Source organism: Trichomonas vaginalis, chromosome IV (genome assembly GCF_026262505.1).
Source record: "Trichomonas vaginalis G3 chromosome IV, whole genome shotgun sequence".
Classification (NCBI taxonomy): Eukaryota; Parabasalia; order Trichomonadida; family Trichomonadidae; genus Trichomonas; species Trichomonas vaginalis.
The window spans coordinates 14593062-14614065 of NC_067206.1; the positions used below are offsets into that span (position 1 = coordinate 14593062).

General features: G+C 30.2%; 2 protein-coding genes across 2 annotated transcripts, besides 26 other annotated features; one reads left to right on the forward strand and one right to left on the reverse strand.

Moving 5' to 3' along the window:
* Positions 1-348: part of a mobile genetic element that runs on past the window's edge.
* Positions 312-348: a terminal%2Cinverted (terminal inverted repeat of MuDR-5/MuDR-7_TvMULE4 transposon ID:TVAGG3_0092400).
* A 9-nt stretch (positions 349-357) lies between these two features.
* Positions 358-1651: a mobile genetic element.
* Positions 1652-1661: 10 nt separating this feature from the next.
* Positions 1662-1694: a mobile genetic element.
* Positions 1662-1694: a terminal%2Cinverted (terminal inverted repeat of LTR63 transposon ID:TVAGG3_0092420).
* A 281-nt stretch (positions 1695-1975) lies between these two features.
* Positions 1976-2040: a mobile genetic element.
* A 159-nt stretch (positions 2041-2199) lies between these two features.
* Positions 2200-2290: a mobile genetic element.
* Positions 2291-2699: 409 nt separating this feature from the next.
* Positions 2700-2790: a mobile genetic element.
* A 1103-nt stretch (positions 2791-3893) lies between these two features.
* Positions 3894-3922: a terminal%2Cinverted (terminal inverted repeat of MuDR-4N1_TV transposon ID:TVAGG3_0092460).
* Positions 3894-4546: a mobile genetic element.
* Positions 4513-4546: a terminal%2Cinverted (terminal inverted repeat of MuDR-4N1_TV transposon ID:TVAGG3_0092460).
* Positions 4547-5025: 479 nt separating this feature from the next.
* Positions 5026-5167: a mobile genetic element.
* A 6436-nt stretch (positions 5168-11603) lies between these two features.
* Positions 11604-11876, forward strand: TVAGG3_0092480 (uncharacterized protein; the record flags this gene model as incomplete). The annotated part of the gene is made up of 1 exon (XM_001300573.1): positions 11604-11876. The coding sequence occupies one exon, from the start codon at positions 11604-11606 to the stop codon at positions 11874-11876; it is 273 nt and encodes a 90-aa protein (XP_001300574.1).
* Positions 11877-13204: 1328 nt separating this feature from the next.
* Positions 13205-13241: a mobile genetic element.
* Positions 13205-13241: a terminal%2Cinverted (terminal inverted repeat of Banshee-A3 transposon ID:TVAGG3_0092490).
* Positions 13242-13817: 576 nt separating this feature from the next.
* Positions 13818-13855: a mobile genetic element.
* Positions 13818-13855: a terminal%2Cinverted (terminal inverted repeat of Banshee-A3 transposon ID:TVAGG3_0092500).
* Positions 13856-14603: 748 nt separating this feature from the next.
* Positions 14604-14633: a terminal%2Cinverted (terminal inverted repeat of MuDR-2B_TvMULE3 transposon ID:TVAGG3_0092510).
* Positions 14604-15481: a mobile genetic element.
* Positions 14702-15385, reverse strand: TVAGG3_0092520 (zinc ion binding protein family; the record flags this gene model as incomplete). The annotated part of the gene is made up of 1 exon (XM_001300572.1): positions 14702-15385. The coding sequence occupies one exon, from the start codon at positions 15383-15385 to the stop codon at positions 14702-14704; it is 684 nt and encodes a 227-aa protein (XP_001300573.1).
* A 551-nt stretch (positions 15482-16032) lies between the features above and the next one.
* Positions 16033-16061: a mobile genetic element.
* Positions 16033-16061: a terminal%2Cinverted (terminal inverted repeat of ISTv1 transposon ID:TVAGG3_0092530).
* Positions 16062-16407: 346 nt separating this feature from the next.
* Positions 16408-16456: a mobile genetic element.
* Positions 16408-16456: a terminal%2Cinverted (terminal inverted repeat of ISTv2 transposon ID:TVAGG3_0092540).
* A 638-nt stretch (positions 16457-17094) lies between these two features.
* Positions 17095-17831: a mobile genetic element.
* A 9-nt stretch (positions 17832-17840) lies between these two features.
* Positions 17841-17878: a mobile genetic element.
* A 1631-nt stretch (positions 17879-19509) lies between these two features.
* Positions 19510-19890: a mobile genetic element.
* A 949-nt stretch (positions 19891-20839) lies between these two features.
* Positions 20840-21004: part of a mobile genetic element that runs on past the window's edge.

Sequence of the window (21004 nt, forward strand, 5' to 3'; positions counted from 1 at the left end):
AGAAATGACACAATTTAAAAAGTCGAATGCATCAGTATGCTTGAAGCTGTTCAGAAAGGTCTGAAAAATGATACACTTGATCCCAACATTGTTTACTCAACATTAAAAATATTATTGCAAAGAAAACATTTGATTTAATAAACATTTAATTTATTATAATTAATTTTTTATTACAGTATAGTAAAAAATGCTATAAATAAATTATTATATTTTATTAAAATGTGACTTTTAATAGTAAGTGAATAAAATAAATCAGGAATTGGGAAAGAAATAAGGTTAATTAAAATAATGAAAATTACAAGTTTAAGGTTAATGAAAAAGTGACAATGGCGAGTTTGTCCCCCACTCATTTTCAAATGAGTGGTAGAATCTTCGATTTAATTGATTTAGAATGGTTAAATCAAGCTAATCAACAAATTCAAAGCGGTATTAACGTCGAAACCGTTCTCCAAAATGTCCCTTTAACAGATGGAAGAATTCTTCCCACAATATCACATAAAACTTTTAAAAACGCTCTTAATTTCAATCAAATTGAAATTCCAAAATTACGTACAGGTCCAAAACCAAAAGATCCACCACAAGAATTAATAAATACTGTCCAAAATTTACATAATAAAGTTCAAAAAATAGGAATTTCCCGGGCTTTCGGCCGAATTATAACAGATCGTCAAATGATACTTGAATCGCAAATGCAAAATCAACAAAATATTCAAATTCATTTTCCAATTCCACAATTGTCTCAACGGAATCAAAATTCAGAGTTTGATTACAGTTCTCCTGACGTTTCAAGTTCATCTGAACAGTTATCATCAGAAATCTCTTCAAATTCCGACGATTCATCAGCCGAAGAATTATTTTCATCAAGTCCAAATTCAATTGATACAGAATCGGATATAAATTCAGAAGATGACCCATATTCAATACGCACAAATACAACTTCAACATTTGAAAAAACTACAGATTATTTTGACCGTAAATTATTGAACATTCAATTTTCCGAAAGAACTGTTAATAAATGTTTCAAACTTCTCAATCTTGCACAACCGCCAAAAAATTCAAAGGCAAAAGGTCAAACAAAATACGAAGCTTTTTACGTTAATGAAATATGGCATGTAGATATTCACTTTTTAAATCATCGCCAAGGTGAATATCTATATGCCGTTATTGACGATAAATCACGAAAAATTTTGGCTTGGTCACATCTCGAAACTAAAGAAGCGGCACAAACAAGTCGTGTCATTCAACAATGTTTCGATGTATATGGCAAACCGTTTGCCATATGGAGTGACAATGGGCTTGAAAACTACGGTGTTTTCAAAAATTTATTAAAAATGCAAACGTCGAATCAATCACGATAATACCACACTGCCCTTACATGAATGGCAAAATCGAAAGATTTTGGCAGAATATTCAAGTTGATGAGGTAGCTTGGGATCAAATTCAAAATTTAATCGAAAATTATAACGCAACACCACATACACAGTTACCAAAAAATCCAGAAATACATACCTGGTTTACACCAAACAAATTTTATGATATCAGCGAAAAATATGATACCACCAAAGAACCCCTTTGGAAAGTTGATGGAGAAATTAAGGATTTGAGGATTTCTCTTCAACATTTCCGCGAGAGGAGAGCCAATCAAAGAAATTAATTCGGTAATATTTTAAAATCGAAAATAAAATCTAATTTTTAACACAAATTAACAATATCGATTACATCTTCTTACTAAGCTCAGTCAGATTAATAAGAATAAACACTTACTTTTTAAAACATTTACATATTTTTTTTCTTCGTTACAGAGATACGCAAGTTGCAGAAGAAGCAGCAACTGTAGTACAGTAATTTGACACTCCGAAATCGAACATTAGTGACTTTGAGTAGATTTTGAATTTAATATAGATCTTGATTTTTAATAACCATCATAGCAAGAGCTAGTTGGTGAATGGTATCCGCGAATTTCGGCTTGAAAGTTGGGAAACTTTGTCCGAATGTTAAACTATTCGGACAAAGTTTCCCGCTGTTTGCGAAGGAATTGTTGGCTATGATGTACTGATTCATGATCAGTACATCATAGCCAACAATTCCTTATATAAAGTTCAAAAACTTGGGTGCAATCAGAACTGATTGCACCCAAGTTTTTGAACTTTCTTGAGGGAATGAAAGGGTAAGAGGTATACATTATGAATATATACCTCTTACCCTTCCATTCCCTCTCTGACAGCGGGAAACTTTGTCCGAATGTTAAACTATTCAGACAAAGTTTCCCGCTGTTTGCGAAGGAATTGTTGGCTATGATGTACTGATTCATGATCAGTGCATCATAGCCAACAATTCCTTATACAAATTTCAAAAACTTGGGTGCAATCAGTTCTGATTGCACCCAAGTTTTTGAACTTTCTCGAGGGAATGGAAGGGTAAGAGGTATATATTCATAATGTATACCTCTTACCCTTCCATTCCTTCGCAAACAGCGGGAAACTTTGTCTGAATAGTTTAACATTCAGACAAAGTTTCCCGCTGTTTGCGAAGGAATTGTTGGCTATAATGTACTGATTCATGATCAGTGCATCATAGCCAACAATTCCTTATACAAAGTTCAAAAACTTGGGTGCAATCAGTTCTGATTGCACCCAAGTTTTTGAACTTTCTCGAGGGAATGAAAGGGTAAGAGGTATACATTATGAATATATACCTCTTACCCTTCCATTCCCTCTCTGACAGCGGGAAACTTTGTCCGAATGTTAAACTATTCAGACAAAGTTTCCCGCTGTTTGCGAAGGAATTGTTGGCTATGATGTACTGATTCATGATCAGTACATCATAGCCAACAATTCCTTATACAAATTTCAAAAACTTGGGTGCAATCAGAACTGATTGCACCCAAGTTTTTGAACTTTCTCGAGGGAATGAAAGGTAAGAGATATCCATTTCCTTTCACCTTCGTTCTCAATAATTAACTTATAAATTTTTTAAAGCAAAAAAAGTCTGATTTTTTTTGACAAGTAAATATATAGGGAATTTATCCGACCAAATAAGTGTCACTTTTTCGGTTCACCTCACTTTCCGTAACTCGTCTTACAACATTATGATAGCCTGCTTTTTAAAATCAAAAAGCTATTTTTAGAATGAGAGAGATATCTTCATTGTTTTAAGCCTTGGAGTCTTTCCTAGTAGGGTATTATAAATATAAAATGTTAAATTGTTTAAAATACTTTATAATCAATTTTCATGTTGGTGGACAATCAGCATTCAATAGAATCTAAGCGTTATAGATTCCAAAAGAGGACAAGCATCTATTCCTGATGAAACCATTGCAAGGCTGGCAGAATCTTTCTAAATTAAATGTCGAACTCGCCCTTTAACAGAGATATTGGTGCTTGGTGGATCTATCACGTACGGAAATGGTTCCCGAAAAAGTGACAATTTGCACGGGATTTTTTTAATGGATTTTGACGAAAAATTCTGATGTAATATTATATATTAAACTATTTTAATTTTTTATTATCAAATTTTTATATTTTTTCTCAATTTTTTGAAATGAGACCATTATTTCTAATAATTTTCAAAAATGCTGAATATACAGACTTAGCGAGTGAATTGTTGCCTTGAAGGCACTGAATGTGGTTCAGTGTCTGCAAGGAAACAATTCACTCGCCGAATATTGTAAATTTTCTTGCAATTGTTCGCAATTGCAAGAAGTTTTCATAAGTTTAGAGAAGGAATTGAAGTAATATGGAAACAGGATATAGTACTTTGATCCCAAGACAGCAATTCCTTAGCTGACTGGCTAAAAAAATGAGTACAATTGTTAACATTGCACCCAATTTTTAGCCATTTTGTCTGTGAATTGGAGGGTGTGAGTACTATTGTACGTAATAGTATCTCACACCGAGTGCGGGACAAATTTGCCAAGTGTCACTTTTTCAATAACCTTAAATTACGCTTTTCTATTTTTTTTAAAAAAATAACCTTAAATTATATTTGAAGAAATTATGTCTATGATATATGTTTTATGCTAGAATCTTGGAGTTTTCATGCACTACACAAGAGCTCCAAGGTTCCAAGAGTGAATGCTCACTAGCAATTATAGAGATGTACCTTTTCAAAATGACTTTTACTGATTAAATTTAATCAATAGAAGACATTTTGAAAAGGTACCTCTACAATTAGATATACAAGAGATTCAAAGCTTCATTTCAGATAGATTTGAAACTTTGAAACTCTTGGTAGATTTTGAGTGAATGCTGACAATCATCTTTGAGAAGGTTTTCTTTAAGAAAACCTTCTCAAAGAGGTTTCTCAGGAGCCCTGAGGCTCCCTTTCGTAATGATTGGGAGCCTTGGGGCTCCTGAGACGAAGAATGGCTTCGCCGAATCTTTGATCAGCAGAGGCCAAATGAAAAGGCCTCTGCTGATGGATTCTCAGGAGCCCTGAGGTTCCCTTTCGTAATGATTGGGAGCCTTGGGGCTCCTGCAGCAAAGTATCGCTCCGCTCCATTAATTTTTTTTAAAAAAGTGCCGTGTGGCAAATTTGTCCTGTTCCCTCTCACACCCTCCAAATTTTCCTATGATGAGAAACATAAAATGCAATCATTGAATCATCTATTTTGCAAAGAAATTATATTTTTTTCACATTATATGATATAAATTAATTTTTATCTAATTTTCATTTTTAAAATTTAAGTATTCAAATTTTGGCGTCAAAAATAAGGTTTTATGTCAATTTTATGTCATTTTTCCCATTTCCGTACGCCACAAAAATTCGCTGGAATTTACGGTAGATGAAGTCTTGAAACTCTTGTTCTTTTCTTCTGTATAAGTCATCTCGAATTCGAATTGCAATTTTGATTTTAGATTCCTTATCTAAAAATTATTCAAATATTTTGTAAAGATTCTGCGTTGTAGCCTTTTGAAAAGTTGGAATGGATCAAAAAAAATCCCGACACTTCAAAATATTCTTTTTATTATATTCTCATTTAATTCCATTCCCAATGTTTAATATAACTCAATATCAAATGCCTCATTCCCTTCCCTCTCTGACAACGGGAAACATTGTCTGAATGTTAAACTATTCAGACAAAGTTTCCCGCTTTTTGCGAAGAAATTGTTGGCTATAGTGTACTCATTCATGATTAGTACATCATAGCCAACAAATTCTTTTAAAATTTGTAAATTTTTTTTCGATTATTAAATTATTCGTATAATTTTTTCATTTTTTATAAAAGACGATAGCTTACGAGGCTCTAATTTGAGATCAGAACCTCATAAGCTATCGTCTCATCTTAAAAAATCGCTCAATCTAGATCCATCAAAGTGTCACTTTTCAGTGTAAAGTGTGGAATATGTTCTACATCACTATATTCTTCTTCTGTTATGTTTTGATATGACAGAATACAAAGTCTTGCCATGTATACTTGTTTTATAAATTTTGGCAGATTGAATTCTTAATTATTGAAAAAATAATATAATTCTCTTGTTTCTCGTTGTTGGTTAAAGTAAATGATTTATTATGATTTTTTTAATAAAAAATAAATTTATTTATATAAGAAAAAGTTTACCAATCTAATTTCTTGGGGGTACTTCAAAGTTTGGTTGAGGAATATTTTCTTTATTCCCTATGGGACCTGTGTCCCAACCTTGCTTCGAGGTAATATTTACGTTGTACATTTTTTTCAATAAGACTCTTTCATTTTATACAACCAAGATCAAAATCTGACTTTTTGGATAAAATTTCATCAACATACTCGTCATTTAATTGGATTTTAGGTCATCCTTTTGATTTTGGAATTAAATTATATTTTTCCATGCTATGTTAATAGTTTTTCTGCTGAATGAACATTTCTAAAACTACAATTTATCAGACAAGGCTTACTAATTCCTAAAGTTAAACGCGGCGGCAGGGAAACTCCATATGACCAAAATAATTATGTTTTTGTTATACACGACCTTTGGAAATTCCCTGTGGCCAGACAAAGCAATGGCAACGCTTGCGGCTAAACGGGAATGCATACTTATTTTGGCATCTTCGTAAATATTTTCGACAAATTTGTTACATACGCACCTAATTTAATCTGGCACGCCGACGTGCATTATTTCAGCGGTTGCCGCAACCAACCTATTTACGGAATCTGTGATGATTTCAGTAGGTTGGTTTCGGCATGCTTTCAAAAACCCAATATGCTGGCCAAAACAACCTCAGGGGTGGCTGGAGCTGCATTCTCTCAGTATGGATCCATCTATTGTTTCAGGACTGACAACGACTCAGAGAATTGGGGGTCTTTCAAGATCTTCTTGATTTGTGGGGCAACAAATGGCGTCATACAGACTCTCACTCCACATATCAAAATGGGAAGATCGAGAAATTCTGGCCGACACTAGAACGATGCCCCAGAATTCATGAGATCTCCGCTTTCGTTGAGGAATATAATAAAAATACTCCACACTCAAATCTTCCAATCAATCCAGCCACTGGATTGAACTACACCCCTTACCAAATGTACACATGCAAAGTGATATACAGCCTGCCGATCATACTAGATTATTGTATATTTGGAACACAGATACAGGAAGGCACACAGTTGAAACATTTAATGCTTGACAAAAAATTTAATTTATTAATATTATATAATATTTTTACATACAAATAATTGTTTGTTGATACTGATACGTCTTAAGAAAAAAATAAATTTAATTAATAAAAACAACAAAATAAAGTTGATTTTACTGTTTCAGAAAGTTTTTTTGGAAAAATTAAAATACTGTATTATAAATTATTTTAGTCAACTCAAAGATCTATCGCTTCGAAAGATTGAATTTTAAAAGAAGAAAAATTTGAATTTATAAAAATAGTTAGAATTTAGTAAAGAAATTGACAATAAACATACCACAAGTGGACATTTTTTAGCAGCGCTTTATAGGATATAACAGGAGCCTTGGGAATATATATATATATATACAGTGAGTTTGACTGAAATTTATTTTTTATAAAATACAACGATGCGTAATTATCGCACTTTATATGTGCGTTCATTTTATTTTTTCGCACTTCACTTACGCAATTTGCTATTATCAAATTCAAAAATATATTTACCAACACTATTTTTTCTTTTCACATAATTTCTTGATAAAAATTAAAACCATCATTAGCTTTTATTATTGAAATCCAATTAAATAAATAAAATAGAGTAAAATTAGTAGATTTTAATATATTTCATATAGTGCGCTTTTAATAATCAAATTCATAGAATATATTAGAATGTGTGCAAATTCTGAATGCGCACTGGGTGAATGCGGGTTGAAATTCCGATCACATTTTTCAAAATTAAATACTTTTAAATGCGCCGCTCATTAAAAAATATACGCATAATTCATAAAAATCATGACTTCGAGGTAGACATTTGGATATAAGATGGCACGAGTTCCTATGTCTACCATCTCTGTTTTCATAATGGGATGCTTAGCGTTTGGAAATGTTCCGCCAAGCATTTGCCTACACAGACTTTCAAGAAACATTTGGAATGAATTAGTTTTTGTTGAAATCACCGAATCCCATAAATCTTAAATAATTATTTATTGAAAGAAGAATTTGTTTTAACTATGCGAATGTAGTTTTCGGATGGGTATTGTAAAAGAAGAGAATGAATGCTCTAACCTTCTCTGGAGTTGGGGGAAGAGGATTAGGGTAAATTATGCCGCGAATCTTGATATAATTGTTTTTATAGATCGAGAATAGGTAATCATTCAATTTCCTAGTAGATGGAGCGACATTGTTGGACTGGAGATTGGTGGATTGAGCAAGAAGAGTTGCAAAAAATCCATGAAATTTTCGAATTTTGACTTTCGTTCAAAATTTTTAAGAATATATATTCAAAAAAGTGACATCAAGCGAGAAAAAAGTGGTGAGTGTCTCAAAATTATTAAGAATATATACATCAGAGGGAACAATTCCCTCTAGAAAGCAAGGAAACTTTTTCCGCAATATATCTTATCCCGAGAAAATTTCGTAACATCTGAATGAAGATTGAGTTTTTGAAGTACTGATAATATTTCAGTGCTTCAAAAAACTCCATCTTCACTCCAAAGTACAGATCGAGAAATGGTGTCACCTTCTCATGAAAGCATCTCTTTTCAAGATATCACTTTTTCGAAAAATATCCATCACTCATAAATTCATTTGTAATATTGCTAGTTGTCATGAATGTCTGCCATTTCAGAAATGGATTGTAATAAATGTCAGCATTCTGCCTATTCAAGTTAGTTCCAGGAAATATTTAGATCCGGAGCAATATTATTACTGCACACGATAAAATAATTTAGAAGATTTTTATTATTACATGGAGCCTATATTTTTAATTGCTCTGTAAATCTAATGCTGCTAATGGCAAAAAATGACAACTAGCAACTGAGAAAATGCTTGGTTCCTCACATAAATAAAATTCAAAAACAATTTATGGATATGGATTGTTACATTTTAATAGTTCATATATATATGGATAATTTTATGGAACATTATTTTTTTAAAAGAATTTTCAATTTAGTTTCCGGATGATTTCATAATATGTCTCCAAAAACCTGTAATGAAGTTAAAGAAGAGCTTAAGGAACAATTGATACATCAATCACATGATTAAAAGATAAATAATTCATTACCAATATATTCTCAAATTTCCTAACTGCTGCAGGTGAGTGCTTACAAAACGCCTCCACTTTTTAAGAATGGTGTCAGTTTTTGTCAACAATCAGTTATAGGCAAAGGTTTGGTTGCTTTACCAAATTATCTTATCTAGTTGCAATCAATGAACAATTAAGATCTATTTGATCTCTAATGTAAAAATGAAGATAGTGAATGCAACCAATTGAAAAAAGTACTATCCTGATACAAAAAAACTCAAACACCAAAATTTGCATTATTTACAATGAATTATGTAGGCCTCGCAAATCTTGGAACCACTTACCTCTGAAATGATGTTATTCAGTTTTTCACGGAAATTCCAGAGATTGTTAACTCATTCACGGAAGGAAGTTTCATACGTCCGATTCTAGAATCATTTTACGGAAACCATTATGATGCTGAAAGATACCAATGAAGCAAAGAAAGTAATTACGATGAAGAAATTTGTTGATCTCTCTGGTGATGAATTTTACCTTGCAGAAAACAATGACACAGCCTTAAATTATTATTGGCAGATCATTTGATCAATCAGTTTAAAATACAATTGTAGAAAGAATTAAAGAATTAATCAGTGGTTCAAACATGAAGAGCAATGAGTTGTTTGTTATAAACCAATTGAGGTTCTTTTAACACACAATATTTAAGAAAGCTTTTTTAAAAAAATTAATATTATGATTTGGGCCATTTACATATGAAACTTTATTATTTTATTAATTACTAATCATTAAAAATAACAAAGCATAGGTTATTACCCTAAATAACAATTTTCTCTAAAATAAAAGATCAATTTGCCAATGCATATCAATCAAACAGTTCTCCATGAGGTCACGCTTGATATCCAGGTTCAATTCGAGGTAAGAGAAGCTTAATGGATTGAGAAACTTACTTATTAGCAGAAACTTAAACAATATACACTTTATAAAATAAGTAGAAGAAATTCCCAAAAAAATCTTCAACAAATTAGCATTGTTCAACAGGAGATGATGAAGGATGTAAGCAATAGCATAGCCGAAACAAAAACGAGGGCATACAAAGTGAATTGAAAAATTGAATACATGCACTTTACATTCTTCTCAATTTTCTCAAACTGGTTTGTTTCACCATGATATAAAGTAGACTGATCAAGAACACATATATGAATAATATCTTATTATTACAGGCTTTCCATCCGGGGGCTCCTAGTCTCCGCTTCCATCTTCTCGGAGTCGCTCTGATGATAATCCTGCTTTTTAAAATCAAAAAGCTTACGTTCGCCCTCTTGTGTGGAGTTAGGAAAGAACTTCGAATTGAGACGAATTCGATTAAGCTTGTGTTAATATATATCCTTATTATGAGCAATTTGATAAGAGAGTTTGCTTTGGACGCCCCTTTTTTTAGTCATGACATGGGGGTGACCGACCCCGCTTTTTTCCACTTGGCACTTTTATCGTCGCAAATAAAAAATTAGAGTAAGATAAAAAATTTACTCTTAAAGTTTTAAGCTATAAAAGTGACCTCGTTGTCTTCTTCTTCAGAGTCATAGTTTTGTTCTTCATGAACATATCCAGAGAAGAAAACATTTAAAGCTTTATCTGTGTTCTTCTCAAGCACGAACTTTGCTTCGCCAGTGAAAAGGAACTCAACATCCAATTTGAAATGTTGAGTTCCATGTTCGAATTTTGCAACATCAAGGTCTTGAACCTTTTCGTTGGAGAAGATGTTTTTTGGAGAAATGGAGAAGGCATATTGTGAGGAGCTAGCTGGGACATGAATGGCTAGCTTCCATGCTCGCTCTTCATAAATGTTTTCTTGGTCTTTCCAATCGCATCAGGCTTTGAGAAAACAGAGAAAGGTACTCTGCGCTTCGAATTGCCCATTTTTGAATTTTGGTTAGCACTGTCTTGCTGCATTAGAGAAAAATGAAGTGGCAACTAATTTGTGAAAAATAAATATTGAATCAAAAGTGTTTTTGTCAACGGAAGCCCCATCTATTTTTTATTTTATTTAAAAGTCTCTATAGACAAAATCTCCAACTCTCAATATTGAGAGAGTTATAAACTTTTTTCAATGTATACTTTTATCGGCAACGGACAAACTTTTTAAACAACAGTTTTTAATGGTCGTAGTAGTTGAGTTTTTTGTAGAGCACTCATAATAGATTTGAAATAAAACCATATCTATCAGCTTCAATTCCTATGATGGGCTGCAAAACAGATTACTATGTCATGGCCGTAAAATCAAGAATACTGAATATTATCAGCTGCAACAATCATCCAGATCATGTAAACAAAATTTGTTTATTCTATCGTCAATGATCATCAGATTACAAAAATTCATTATATTATTCAAAAATTCCTGGAATTAAAGATGTAATTGTCATTCCATGTTTATGCCATCGTTTAAATAATGCATATAAATATGTTATTGAACATGATGGTGATTAACAAATTTTGCCCAAGAATTTCGTTATTTCGCACAAGTTTTGAGGTAGAACCCAGAAATGATTGGTGGAACATACCCTTAATTCCAATCAACAAGATGGTTCAGCGATTATGATGTCTTGAAATTCGAAATAGATAAATTTCAAAAAGCTTCCATTAATCTAAGAGGAAAAATGAAGAGAGAAAAAATTATTTTTCAAAAACATTTGTGATATTTTTCAAATTGCAACAATATTTAAGTTACACACAAAAAATTCGGTGATGCATACATTTTGATTCACCGAGACATTAAATCCCTTGGATTTATTGATAATTACAAGTTATAATCAAAAGATGAATTTTTATCGATTCTCGGATACTTGTTTACGAAAGAGTGCCATCCTGACAATTATCTTTCAGCAAATAATGAAGAATATTTGAAAAAAAGCAATATTGGTTGCAATTTTTTACAGAGTTCTCAGAAGAAATCATCGACAAATATGTTGATGAAGTTCTCGGAACTCCAGATGGAATGGAAGAGCCTCTCGAAATTCATGACGAGTTTGAAGCAGCTCCTGAATCAGCAATTGATCCGGCAGAAGATCTTCGAGATCTCTCATCATTTGATAATGTTGTCGACAAACAATATCTCAATATCATAGATGCCGCAAGAAATTATTTGAAGAAGTTGTTGAAATTATCAGGTGTCTCTTCCAATGAAATTACAGATATTGTAAAATCTTTTAATACCTATTTGAATAGTCCAAACATTTTCGCAGATCAAATGCTCTCTGATGGAAATTAATATTGGAGTCTCAGAACCATCTGCTAAACGCCAAGTAAAAAAGCAGAGACGCGTGAGATCTTGTTTAAGGATTAAATTACATGAAAGATTATGGGATGCAAAAATTAATTTTCTTTTTCCTTTTTATTTTCATATCGAATAAACATTTTATAAACATTCTTGAAACTGCTGGATACGCTTCTTGCAATGTGTGATCTTTCTTTTGATCTGGTGCAACTTCTGTTTGAGGAATCATTGCATTTTACGCGACGGAGGCCACTTGCCGGGATTGTTGAAGTGTAAGGATTTGTTAAATGTTTGTTAATTTATCTTTAACTCTTTGATCTCCATTTGAAGGTTGTAGATCATTTCTTCTTACATTGTCAATGGAATCTAGATATTATCTTCTGTGATGACAATGGAAGAAGGTTCCGAGTGGTACACTGCCTTAACACTTGTGCTTCGTTTGTTTCACCATCTATTGCTACAATCATCAAACTTGCAGCTTCTTTGTACTCTTTTGTATAATGAAGGTTCAAGGCCGACGCTTCCATTAATTTTTAATAAATTGTGACAAATATGTATATTGTCCGGGTTTACTGGATTAAGGCCAGTGACCTCGAACAATATATATTGTACTTCCGTACAGAAAATGAGACTTATAAAAACTTATAAAAAGTTACAGATGCTCTTATTTTTCAAACTATTTTTGTTATAAAATTTCAAAAATATAATTATCAATGTTTTTAAATGTCTACGAATATTTTTATAAATATTATCAGTGTGTGTCGACCGTTATTATCTAAAAAAGTTAGAAAACTGTGTTACAATTGCACCTGATTGAGAACAAGTTGTCGAATTTTATCATAGGAATTGAATGTTAAAAAAATTAATTTATCTTTATACCTCAGATCATCCAATTCGGATACATTATCAAATTTTTTAAAATATCAAATTAATTAATCATAAAAAATAATTAATTTGTTAAATAGAATAGATAGAAGTTTATATTTATATATGAGACTCCTTTCATAAAAATTATTTTTTGCCGGTGTAATGTCACTTTTAGTGAAGTTCATTTTATATATGATATTATATAATATTTTACAGTGACACAATATTTGACAGTTTATAAAAGTGACGTAAAGTGACATTTACCCTGATTTTTCGCTGCAATTTTTGTAACATAAATATTATTATTCATAAAAATATTAAAATAGATGAACTGTTTATTAAAAAATTTTTTACAAAGAAACAAAAGGAGCTTCCCAGGCACTGATATATTATTAATGCTTAGTTGGCTCATCTTCCTTCTAGAACGTTGTAAAACTTGGTCGGAAGTTTTGCTGTAATAAACAGAAATTCATCAAAAGTGACAGCTCTCAATTTTTTGACATTTGTAAATTCTAAATTGAATGAGAAAAATGAAATAATACTAAGCATAATACAATATTCTAGATTTAATTATAATTAGGAAAAAGTTAGTTTTGAGAGTACTTTTCATAGGCATATAGAATGAAATCTTCTGAAAAATAATATCACATAAACTCATATTATTTTCTAATATATAATATTTTATATAAAAATCAAATTCAATGATCTTAAAAGCGAAGGATAAACCTCAAAATTTACGAATATAATGAGCGGGAATAGGCGTAAAGCAAAAATTGATATTTCATATGGTTTTATGATAGATAAGCATTATATTCCCACTCATTATATTCGTAAATTTTGAGGTTTATCCTTCGCTTTTAAGATCATTGAATTTGATTTTTATATAAAATAGTTATATATTAGAAAATAATATGAGTTTATGTGATATTATTTTTCAGAAGATTTTGTGTTCTTCTTCAAAATTTTATTTTTTTATTAAAAAGAATCTTTACAAAATATACATTTACTTTAATTAATATTTAAAATCGTGCTCTATCAAAAGTTCCAAAAATTCAATATTTTAGCTTTTCTGAGGTGTCACTTTTGATGAATTTCTGTTTACAACATTGCAACTTTCTCTAAGGAATGGAAGGTGAGAGGTATCTAGTATTCCTATATGCCTCTCACTCATCAGATCTTTTATATCTTAAAAAATTCGAATCTTTAAATAAAAAAATTGTTAAATTCTAAAAATTATAATTCATATGTTATTTGCAATTTATGCAAGTTATTATTTTTATATGATATTACCGAAAATGATATTACTTTTTTAAAATGTCACTTTTTAAAGTTCATTTTCGGTATGGATGCTATAATTGAATTAGATTCTTCACTCTTCACAAAGCTAAATTTATAATCAAAATTTTAATCATCAGTTGCCAATATTAATTCTAAATCAATTGTGACAATCACTTAAAAATTCTTTTAAAAATATTCCACCATGTTTAGTTTTCCAGTGAAGCATTTTTAAGTCCGATATAAAATATAGTGACACTAATATTCATTATGTTAATAAATTCAGCAAAATCAATGTCTACCTTCATAAAAAGAATTAGAGAAAAAAAAAGAAATTATAATATGGGAATTATAATTATTTTCTCTTTTATTTTTCTTATATACGAAAAAAGGAGATTTGACAGAATGTGAAATCTCCTCAAAAATTGACAGCTTACATGGCAAACAATTGCGAGCAATTTTTAGCCATTTTGGCTGAGAACTAGGGTCTGCCAGGTACATAGATAGAATCAGTACCTCGCAGAATCTAGTTCTCTATATGGCGCCGAGAAATTTTGGTGAAATGCGACGACATTTCACGAGTATATAAGAATTTCCGAAAAAGTGACACTTTCAATAGGGAGTAACACTTAAAAAGTGACAATTTAAAATTCACAATAAATAAAAATAATATTTTTTTAGTCTATTAAATTATTCTTTTCTTTGAAATCCTCCAAAAATTCTTCGAAATGTTCTAAAATATAATCTGGAGAATTATAACAAAATTCATTAATTTCTAACATATACGTATCTAACAATTCATTTGGAATTTCAAACGATCTTAAATATGTAATTGAATTTTGTATCTTCTCATTTATTTGAGAAAGTTTTTCTTCAGCATTTTCCAATAAAAATCTTAATGGATTCAAATTGGCTTCTTGATTCTGAACAAAATTTAATACTTGGTATAAACGTGATTGAACTTCTCTTTTCAATTTTGTTTTATAATCTGTCAATCGAGGCTCGCGAATTCTAATTGAAGGAATAAAACCTGTTTGAAGTAAATCGTTTTTAATACGATAAAAGTAATTGGGTGCAACTTCTTCTAAAAGATTTTTGACAAAAACATCAATTCTTTGATTTTTAACGGAGCCAAAATCGTGATATTTTATCTTTTTAAATAAAGATTCAGAAACGTTATTCACAACGGTTAATCCATTTGGTCTGGCAGCGGCTATCCACTGTTGTTTATGAATGTCCCACTGACGTGTAAAGTATTGATTAAATTCCAATTGATCTTGAATTTTATCAATAATGTGCTCTTTATACATTTTTGCAGCATCTTCTTCTGTGCAATCACGATAATAACATAAAATGTTCATAAATTTTTCGACTTCTGATCTAATCTCTTCATCATTTATCTTTGAGAGATTCTTTTTAAGTGCGCGTATTACATGTAGCGCGCACCAAAAGATATTATCATAAGACGAAATGGTGGAAGTGAACTCAAAATAAGAGTAATTAGGTTATTTTGCCGACCAAATATATTTACAAGGCAAAATATCATATTACATGTCAACCTATTATCAGTATGTTTTGATAAAAAAATTTTATCAAATATCATATTAAAATTAACATCTATATCTATATCAATATCTACACTATAAATTTTTTTATTCAATATCATAGATTTCAAAAATTTATTTCAATTTTAAATTATTTTATGGTTTTCATCAAAATTATTTTTTATTAAAAAACATGTTTCACAATTTTTACGGTTTCTTTCAAAAGTTATAAAAAGAGAGTCAATAAGAAATTTCAACACTTCAAGAAGGAATCAAAGAAATTGACGAAGTTCCAGAATTTTATTCAACAATTCTTAATCAATTAACAAAAACTATACCGAAACTTATCTTACCATCCAAATCAAATCACATTACATACGGAATAAACATTTAATCTTTTACCATTAAAATTATATTTATACGTTATTTAATTTTTTACGTCTAAGTTGAATAGGATAATAGCCGAAGATATAAAGTAACTATAGTTTACAAGCTAAGGAACAAATCAGCATTGAAACTAAAAAATAACGTATTTGAATAATTTCGTAAAAAATTAGAATTACTCGATATTAAGCATATTGCTTTTCTATCATATATGCTTATATTCTACAATAGTGTTACCAAACATCGGGCAACATCATACGTATAATACAACTTTTTCGTACTTCTTTATCGAATTTAAATAGAACTAAGTTTTTATTTTAAATAAAGAGAAATAATTCTAATTTATAATCTCATTATTAATTTATTCTCATTTTAATATTTCATCGATTTTTTATTATCGATATTCAATACAAATGAATTCATATTATAATAGTATCTAGTATAACTAGGTATTCTATCACAGTATTTCTTCAATTTATTATAATATTCAGCATTTTTTAGTTTCAATGCTGATTTGTTCCTTAGCTTGTAAACTATAGTTACTTTATATCTTCGGCTATTATCCTATTCAACTTAGACGTAAAAAAATTAAATAACGTATAAATATAATTTTAATGGTAAAAGATTAAATGTTTATTCCGTATGTAATGTGATTTGATTTGGATGGTAAGATAAGTTTTCGGTATAGTTTTTGTTAATTGATTAAGAATTGTTGAATAAAATTCTGGAACTTCGTCAATTTCTTTGATTCCCTCTTCCTCGCAATACAACTCCATATCATTAACTTGTATTTAAAGGCTTCCATATACAAAACTATATATAATGTTTGAAAGTTAAATCCAATCTTTTTCTATTTCTAAAAAAAATTGAGACCTAAACACGAGATAGCTTTCAGAAATTTTCAGGGACATTTTTAATCATTTTTTTATTTATTGTAATATCTTTGTTATTAAATTTGAATTGTTTAATATTTGAATGTAAAGAATTGAATAGTAATAATTTTAGTTTTAATACATAGCTAATTGCTAAGCAAAATAATTAATTTATTGTAATTTTGACATGTAAACTAAAGGGGAATTTAGCCGGCCAAATAGATGTTACTTTTTGACTTCACCTCACTTCCACCATTTCGTCTTATGACAATATTGCACTCCGGAAATGAATTCCTAATCCCGTTGAAAATGTTTAGTGCACAGTCAGACATGATAAATTCAGGTTCTGTGTGAGTTGTTTCAAAATATTTACTTAAGCAAAAAGAAATATTTTCACTATTATCTGGATATATTATAAAATAACACAAAGGGATAGAATGAGTATTAGCAAATTTGGTAGCTAATACATAAAAAGGAAATCCATGAATAATTAATTTAAACGTAGAGTCTAAGTGATAAATTGGTGGTTTTTCATGAATTTGAGAGATCATATCATTATCAGAGTAAATAAAAACCAATTTGTCTGGAAAATCGGTATCTTCACCTTGAATGTCAAAATAAATAAGGTCATCATGTTGATCTTCCCATTGATTAACATAGTTTTGTAAAGATTGAAATTGATTTAAAGATATGTCTGCTAAAGATCTCATAAGATCTTTTTGTTGTAAATAATATTTCAATTGATTGATTGCAGTTTGTTTCATAGTCATGTGAATACAAGTATGATCTTTAGGTATTTCAAGTGTTTTGTTGACTTCTTGTGTTGCATTAAGTGGACTTCCGTGATTCATGAGAAATTTTTAATCCAAGCACGGTAAGTACCACTTGTAGGTGTATTTTTATGTTGTGGTGGTGGTCCTGAGTGAATATGAGTTAAGTTTGCAGATTTAAAAATGTAATTGTCGAAATTTTTAATAAATTTAAAGCCTGCTGGGCAGCCTTCGTATGAGTGTGGTAGAATTTACGAAAAAGTGACACTAGAAAAGTGACACTTAACCTTAAATTACCAAACACTATTTTTTGATTGTATTTTGTTATTTATATATTTATATATATATGTATATATGTATATATTTATATATGCATATATTTATATATGTATATATTTATATATGTATATATTTATATATGTATATATTTATATATGTATATATTTATATATGCATATATTTATATATGTATATATTTATATATGTATATATTTATATATGTATATATTTATATATGTATATATTTATATATGTATATATTTATATATGTATATATTTATATATGTATATATTTATATATGTATATATTTTATATGTATATATTTATATATGTATATATTTATATATGTATATATTTATATATGTATATATTTATTAGAAACTGCTTCATGCTGCATTGAGTATTGTTGAATAATTTGAAGTAGTGGTTTTTGAAATCAGCACCCCTATGAGAGCGCTGGCGACCGAAACACCACTAGTAAGATTGTGTATTAGAAACTGCTTCATGCTGTGTTGAGTAAGCTTCGATGTCTTTGTAGGATAGCTTTCTGAGAGCGAAACAAGATAGTGTTGAAAAAAATTTTGAAAATCTGAGAGACTGTGCAAGAGCCAACGACCAAAACACACTACCAGTAAGATACAGCAGTAGTAGCTGCTTCATGCTGCATTGAGTATTGTTGAATAATTTGAAGTAGTGGTTTTTGAAATCAGCACCCCTATGAGAGCGCTGGCGACCGAAACACCACTAGTAAGATTGTGTATTAGAAACTGCTTCATGCTGTGTTGAGTAAGCTTCGATGTCTTTGTAGGATAGCTTTCTGAGAGCGAAACAAGATAGTGTTGAAAAAAAAATTTTGAAAATCTGAGAGACTGTGCAAGAGCCAACGACCAAAACACTACCAGTAAGATACAGCAGTAGTAGCTGCTTCATGCTGCATTGAGTATTGTTGAATAATTTGAAGTAGTGGTTTTTGAAATCAGCACCCCTATGAGAGCGCTGGCGACCGAAACACCACTAGTAAGATTGTGTATTAGAAACTGCTTCATGCTGTGTTGAGTAAGCTTCGATGTCTTTGTAGGATAGCTTTCTGAGAGCGAAACAAGATAGTGTTGAAAAAAAAATTTTGAAAATCTGAGAGACTGTGCAAGAGCCAACGACCAAAACACTACCAGTAAGATACAGCAGTAGTAGCTGCTTCATGCTGCATTGAGTATTGTTGAATAATTTGAAGTAGTGGTTTTTGAAATCAGCACCCTATGAGAGCGCTGGCGACCGAAACACCACTAGTAAGATTGTGTATTAGAAACTGCTTCATGCTGTGTTGAGTAAGCTTCGATATCTTTATCAGACCACCTTTAAATTAACCACTCACATTCTCACTGTGGTCCATCTAAAATTTGTAAACTTTATGACATAAAATTATATTATATGCAGGATCCCACCTATTACTTAATCTTTTTGGAATAAATGTTTTATAATATTTATCGATTGATTGTAATTTTTTGTATAAAAAAGTTTTTTATTTATATTAAAAATATATTCGGTTAATGATATTATCTTATAATTTGTAAATAAATCTAGTAATAAAATAACTTTAATAGTTGGTGTCACTTTTTCGAAAATTCTGGTTTTTCCAATATGAGTTAAGTTTGCAGATTTAAAAATGTAATTGTCGAAATTTTTAATAAATTTAAAGCCTGCTGGGCAGCCTTCGTATTCGCATCGGTGGTAGATTAATACTCCTGTTCCAATTGATAGTTTTTGTGGGTCTTTGACAAATCTTATGTTACCATGCAGCTCTGCAGCTATAACAAAACGAGAATATTCTAAATATCCTATGGCTTTTGATCAACCTCGCATGGAGGATCGGGTGGAGGATGTTGCATTGAGCAGCAAAAAGGAAAATAAAATTGAAAACTCACATTGAATAACGGTGTTTTAGAAAATATTTTTTTCTTCTGAAAAAGAATTATCTTTGAGTATCTAAATTGGGATAAAGGATATAGAAGAAAAAACGAATTTTCGAAAAGTGACACCAACTATTAAAGTTATTTTATTACTAGATTTATTTACAAATTATAAGATAATATCATTAACCGAATATATTTTTAATATAAATAAACTTTTTTTATACAAAAATTACAATCAATCGATAAATATTATAAAACATTTATTCCAAAAAGATTAAGTAATAGGTGGGATCCTGCATAAAATATTTTATGTCATAAAGTTTACAAATTTTAGATGGACCACAGTGAGAATGTGAGTGGTTAATTTAAAGGTGGTCTGATAAAGATATCGAAGCTTACTCAACACAGCATGAAGCAGTTTCTAATACACAATCTTATAGTTTGTTTCGGTCGCCAGCGCTCTCATAGGGGTGCTGATTTCAAAAACCACTACTTCAAATTATTCAACAATACTCAATGCAGCATGAAGCAGCTACTACTGCTGTATCTTTGTAGTGTTTTGGTCGTTGGCTCTTGCACAGTCTCTCAGATTTTCAAAATTTTTTTTCAACACTATCTTGTTTCGCTCTCAGAAAGCTATCCTACAAAGACATCGAAGCTTACTCAACACAGCATGAAGCAGTTTCTAATACACAATCTTACTAGTGGTGTTTCGGTCGCCAGCGCTCTCATAGGGGTGCTGATTTCAAAAACCACTACTTCAAATTATTCAACAATACTCAATGCAGCATGAAGCAGTTTCTAATAAATATATACATATATAAATATATACATATATAAATATATACATATATAAATATATACATATATAAATATATACATATATAAATATATACATATATAAATATATACATATATAAATATATACATATATAAATATATACATATATAAATATACATATATATATAAATATATAAATAACAAAATACAATCAAAAAATAGTGTTTGGAAATTTAAGGTTAAGTGTCACTTTTTCGTAAATTCTACCACACTCTTGAAAAAATAACGGTTTAATAGAAAATATTTTTTTCTTCTGAAAAAGAATTATCTTTGAGTATCTAAATTGGGATAAAGGATATAGAATAGATAACTAGTACTTAATATATGATACATGTACACGAAATGGAAGAATGTGTACTAAAAGAAAGGGAAATTTTAG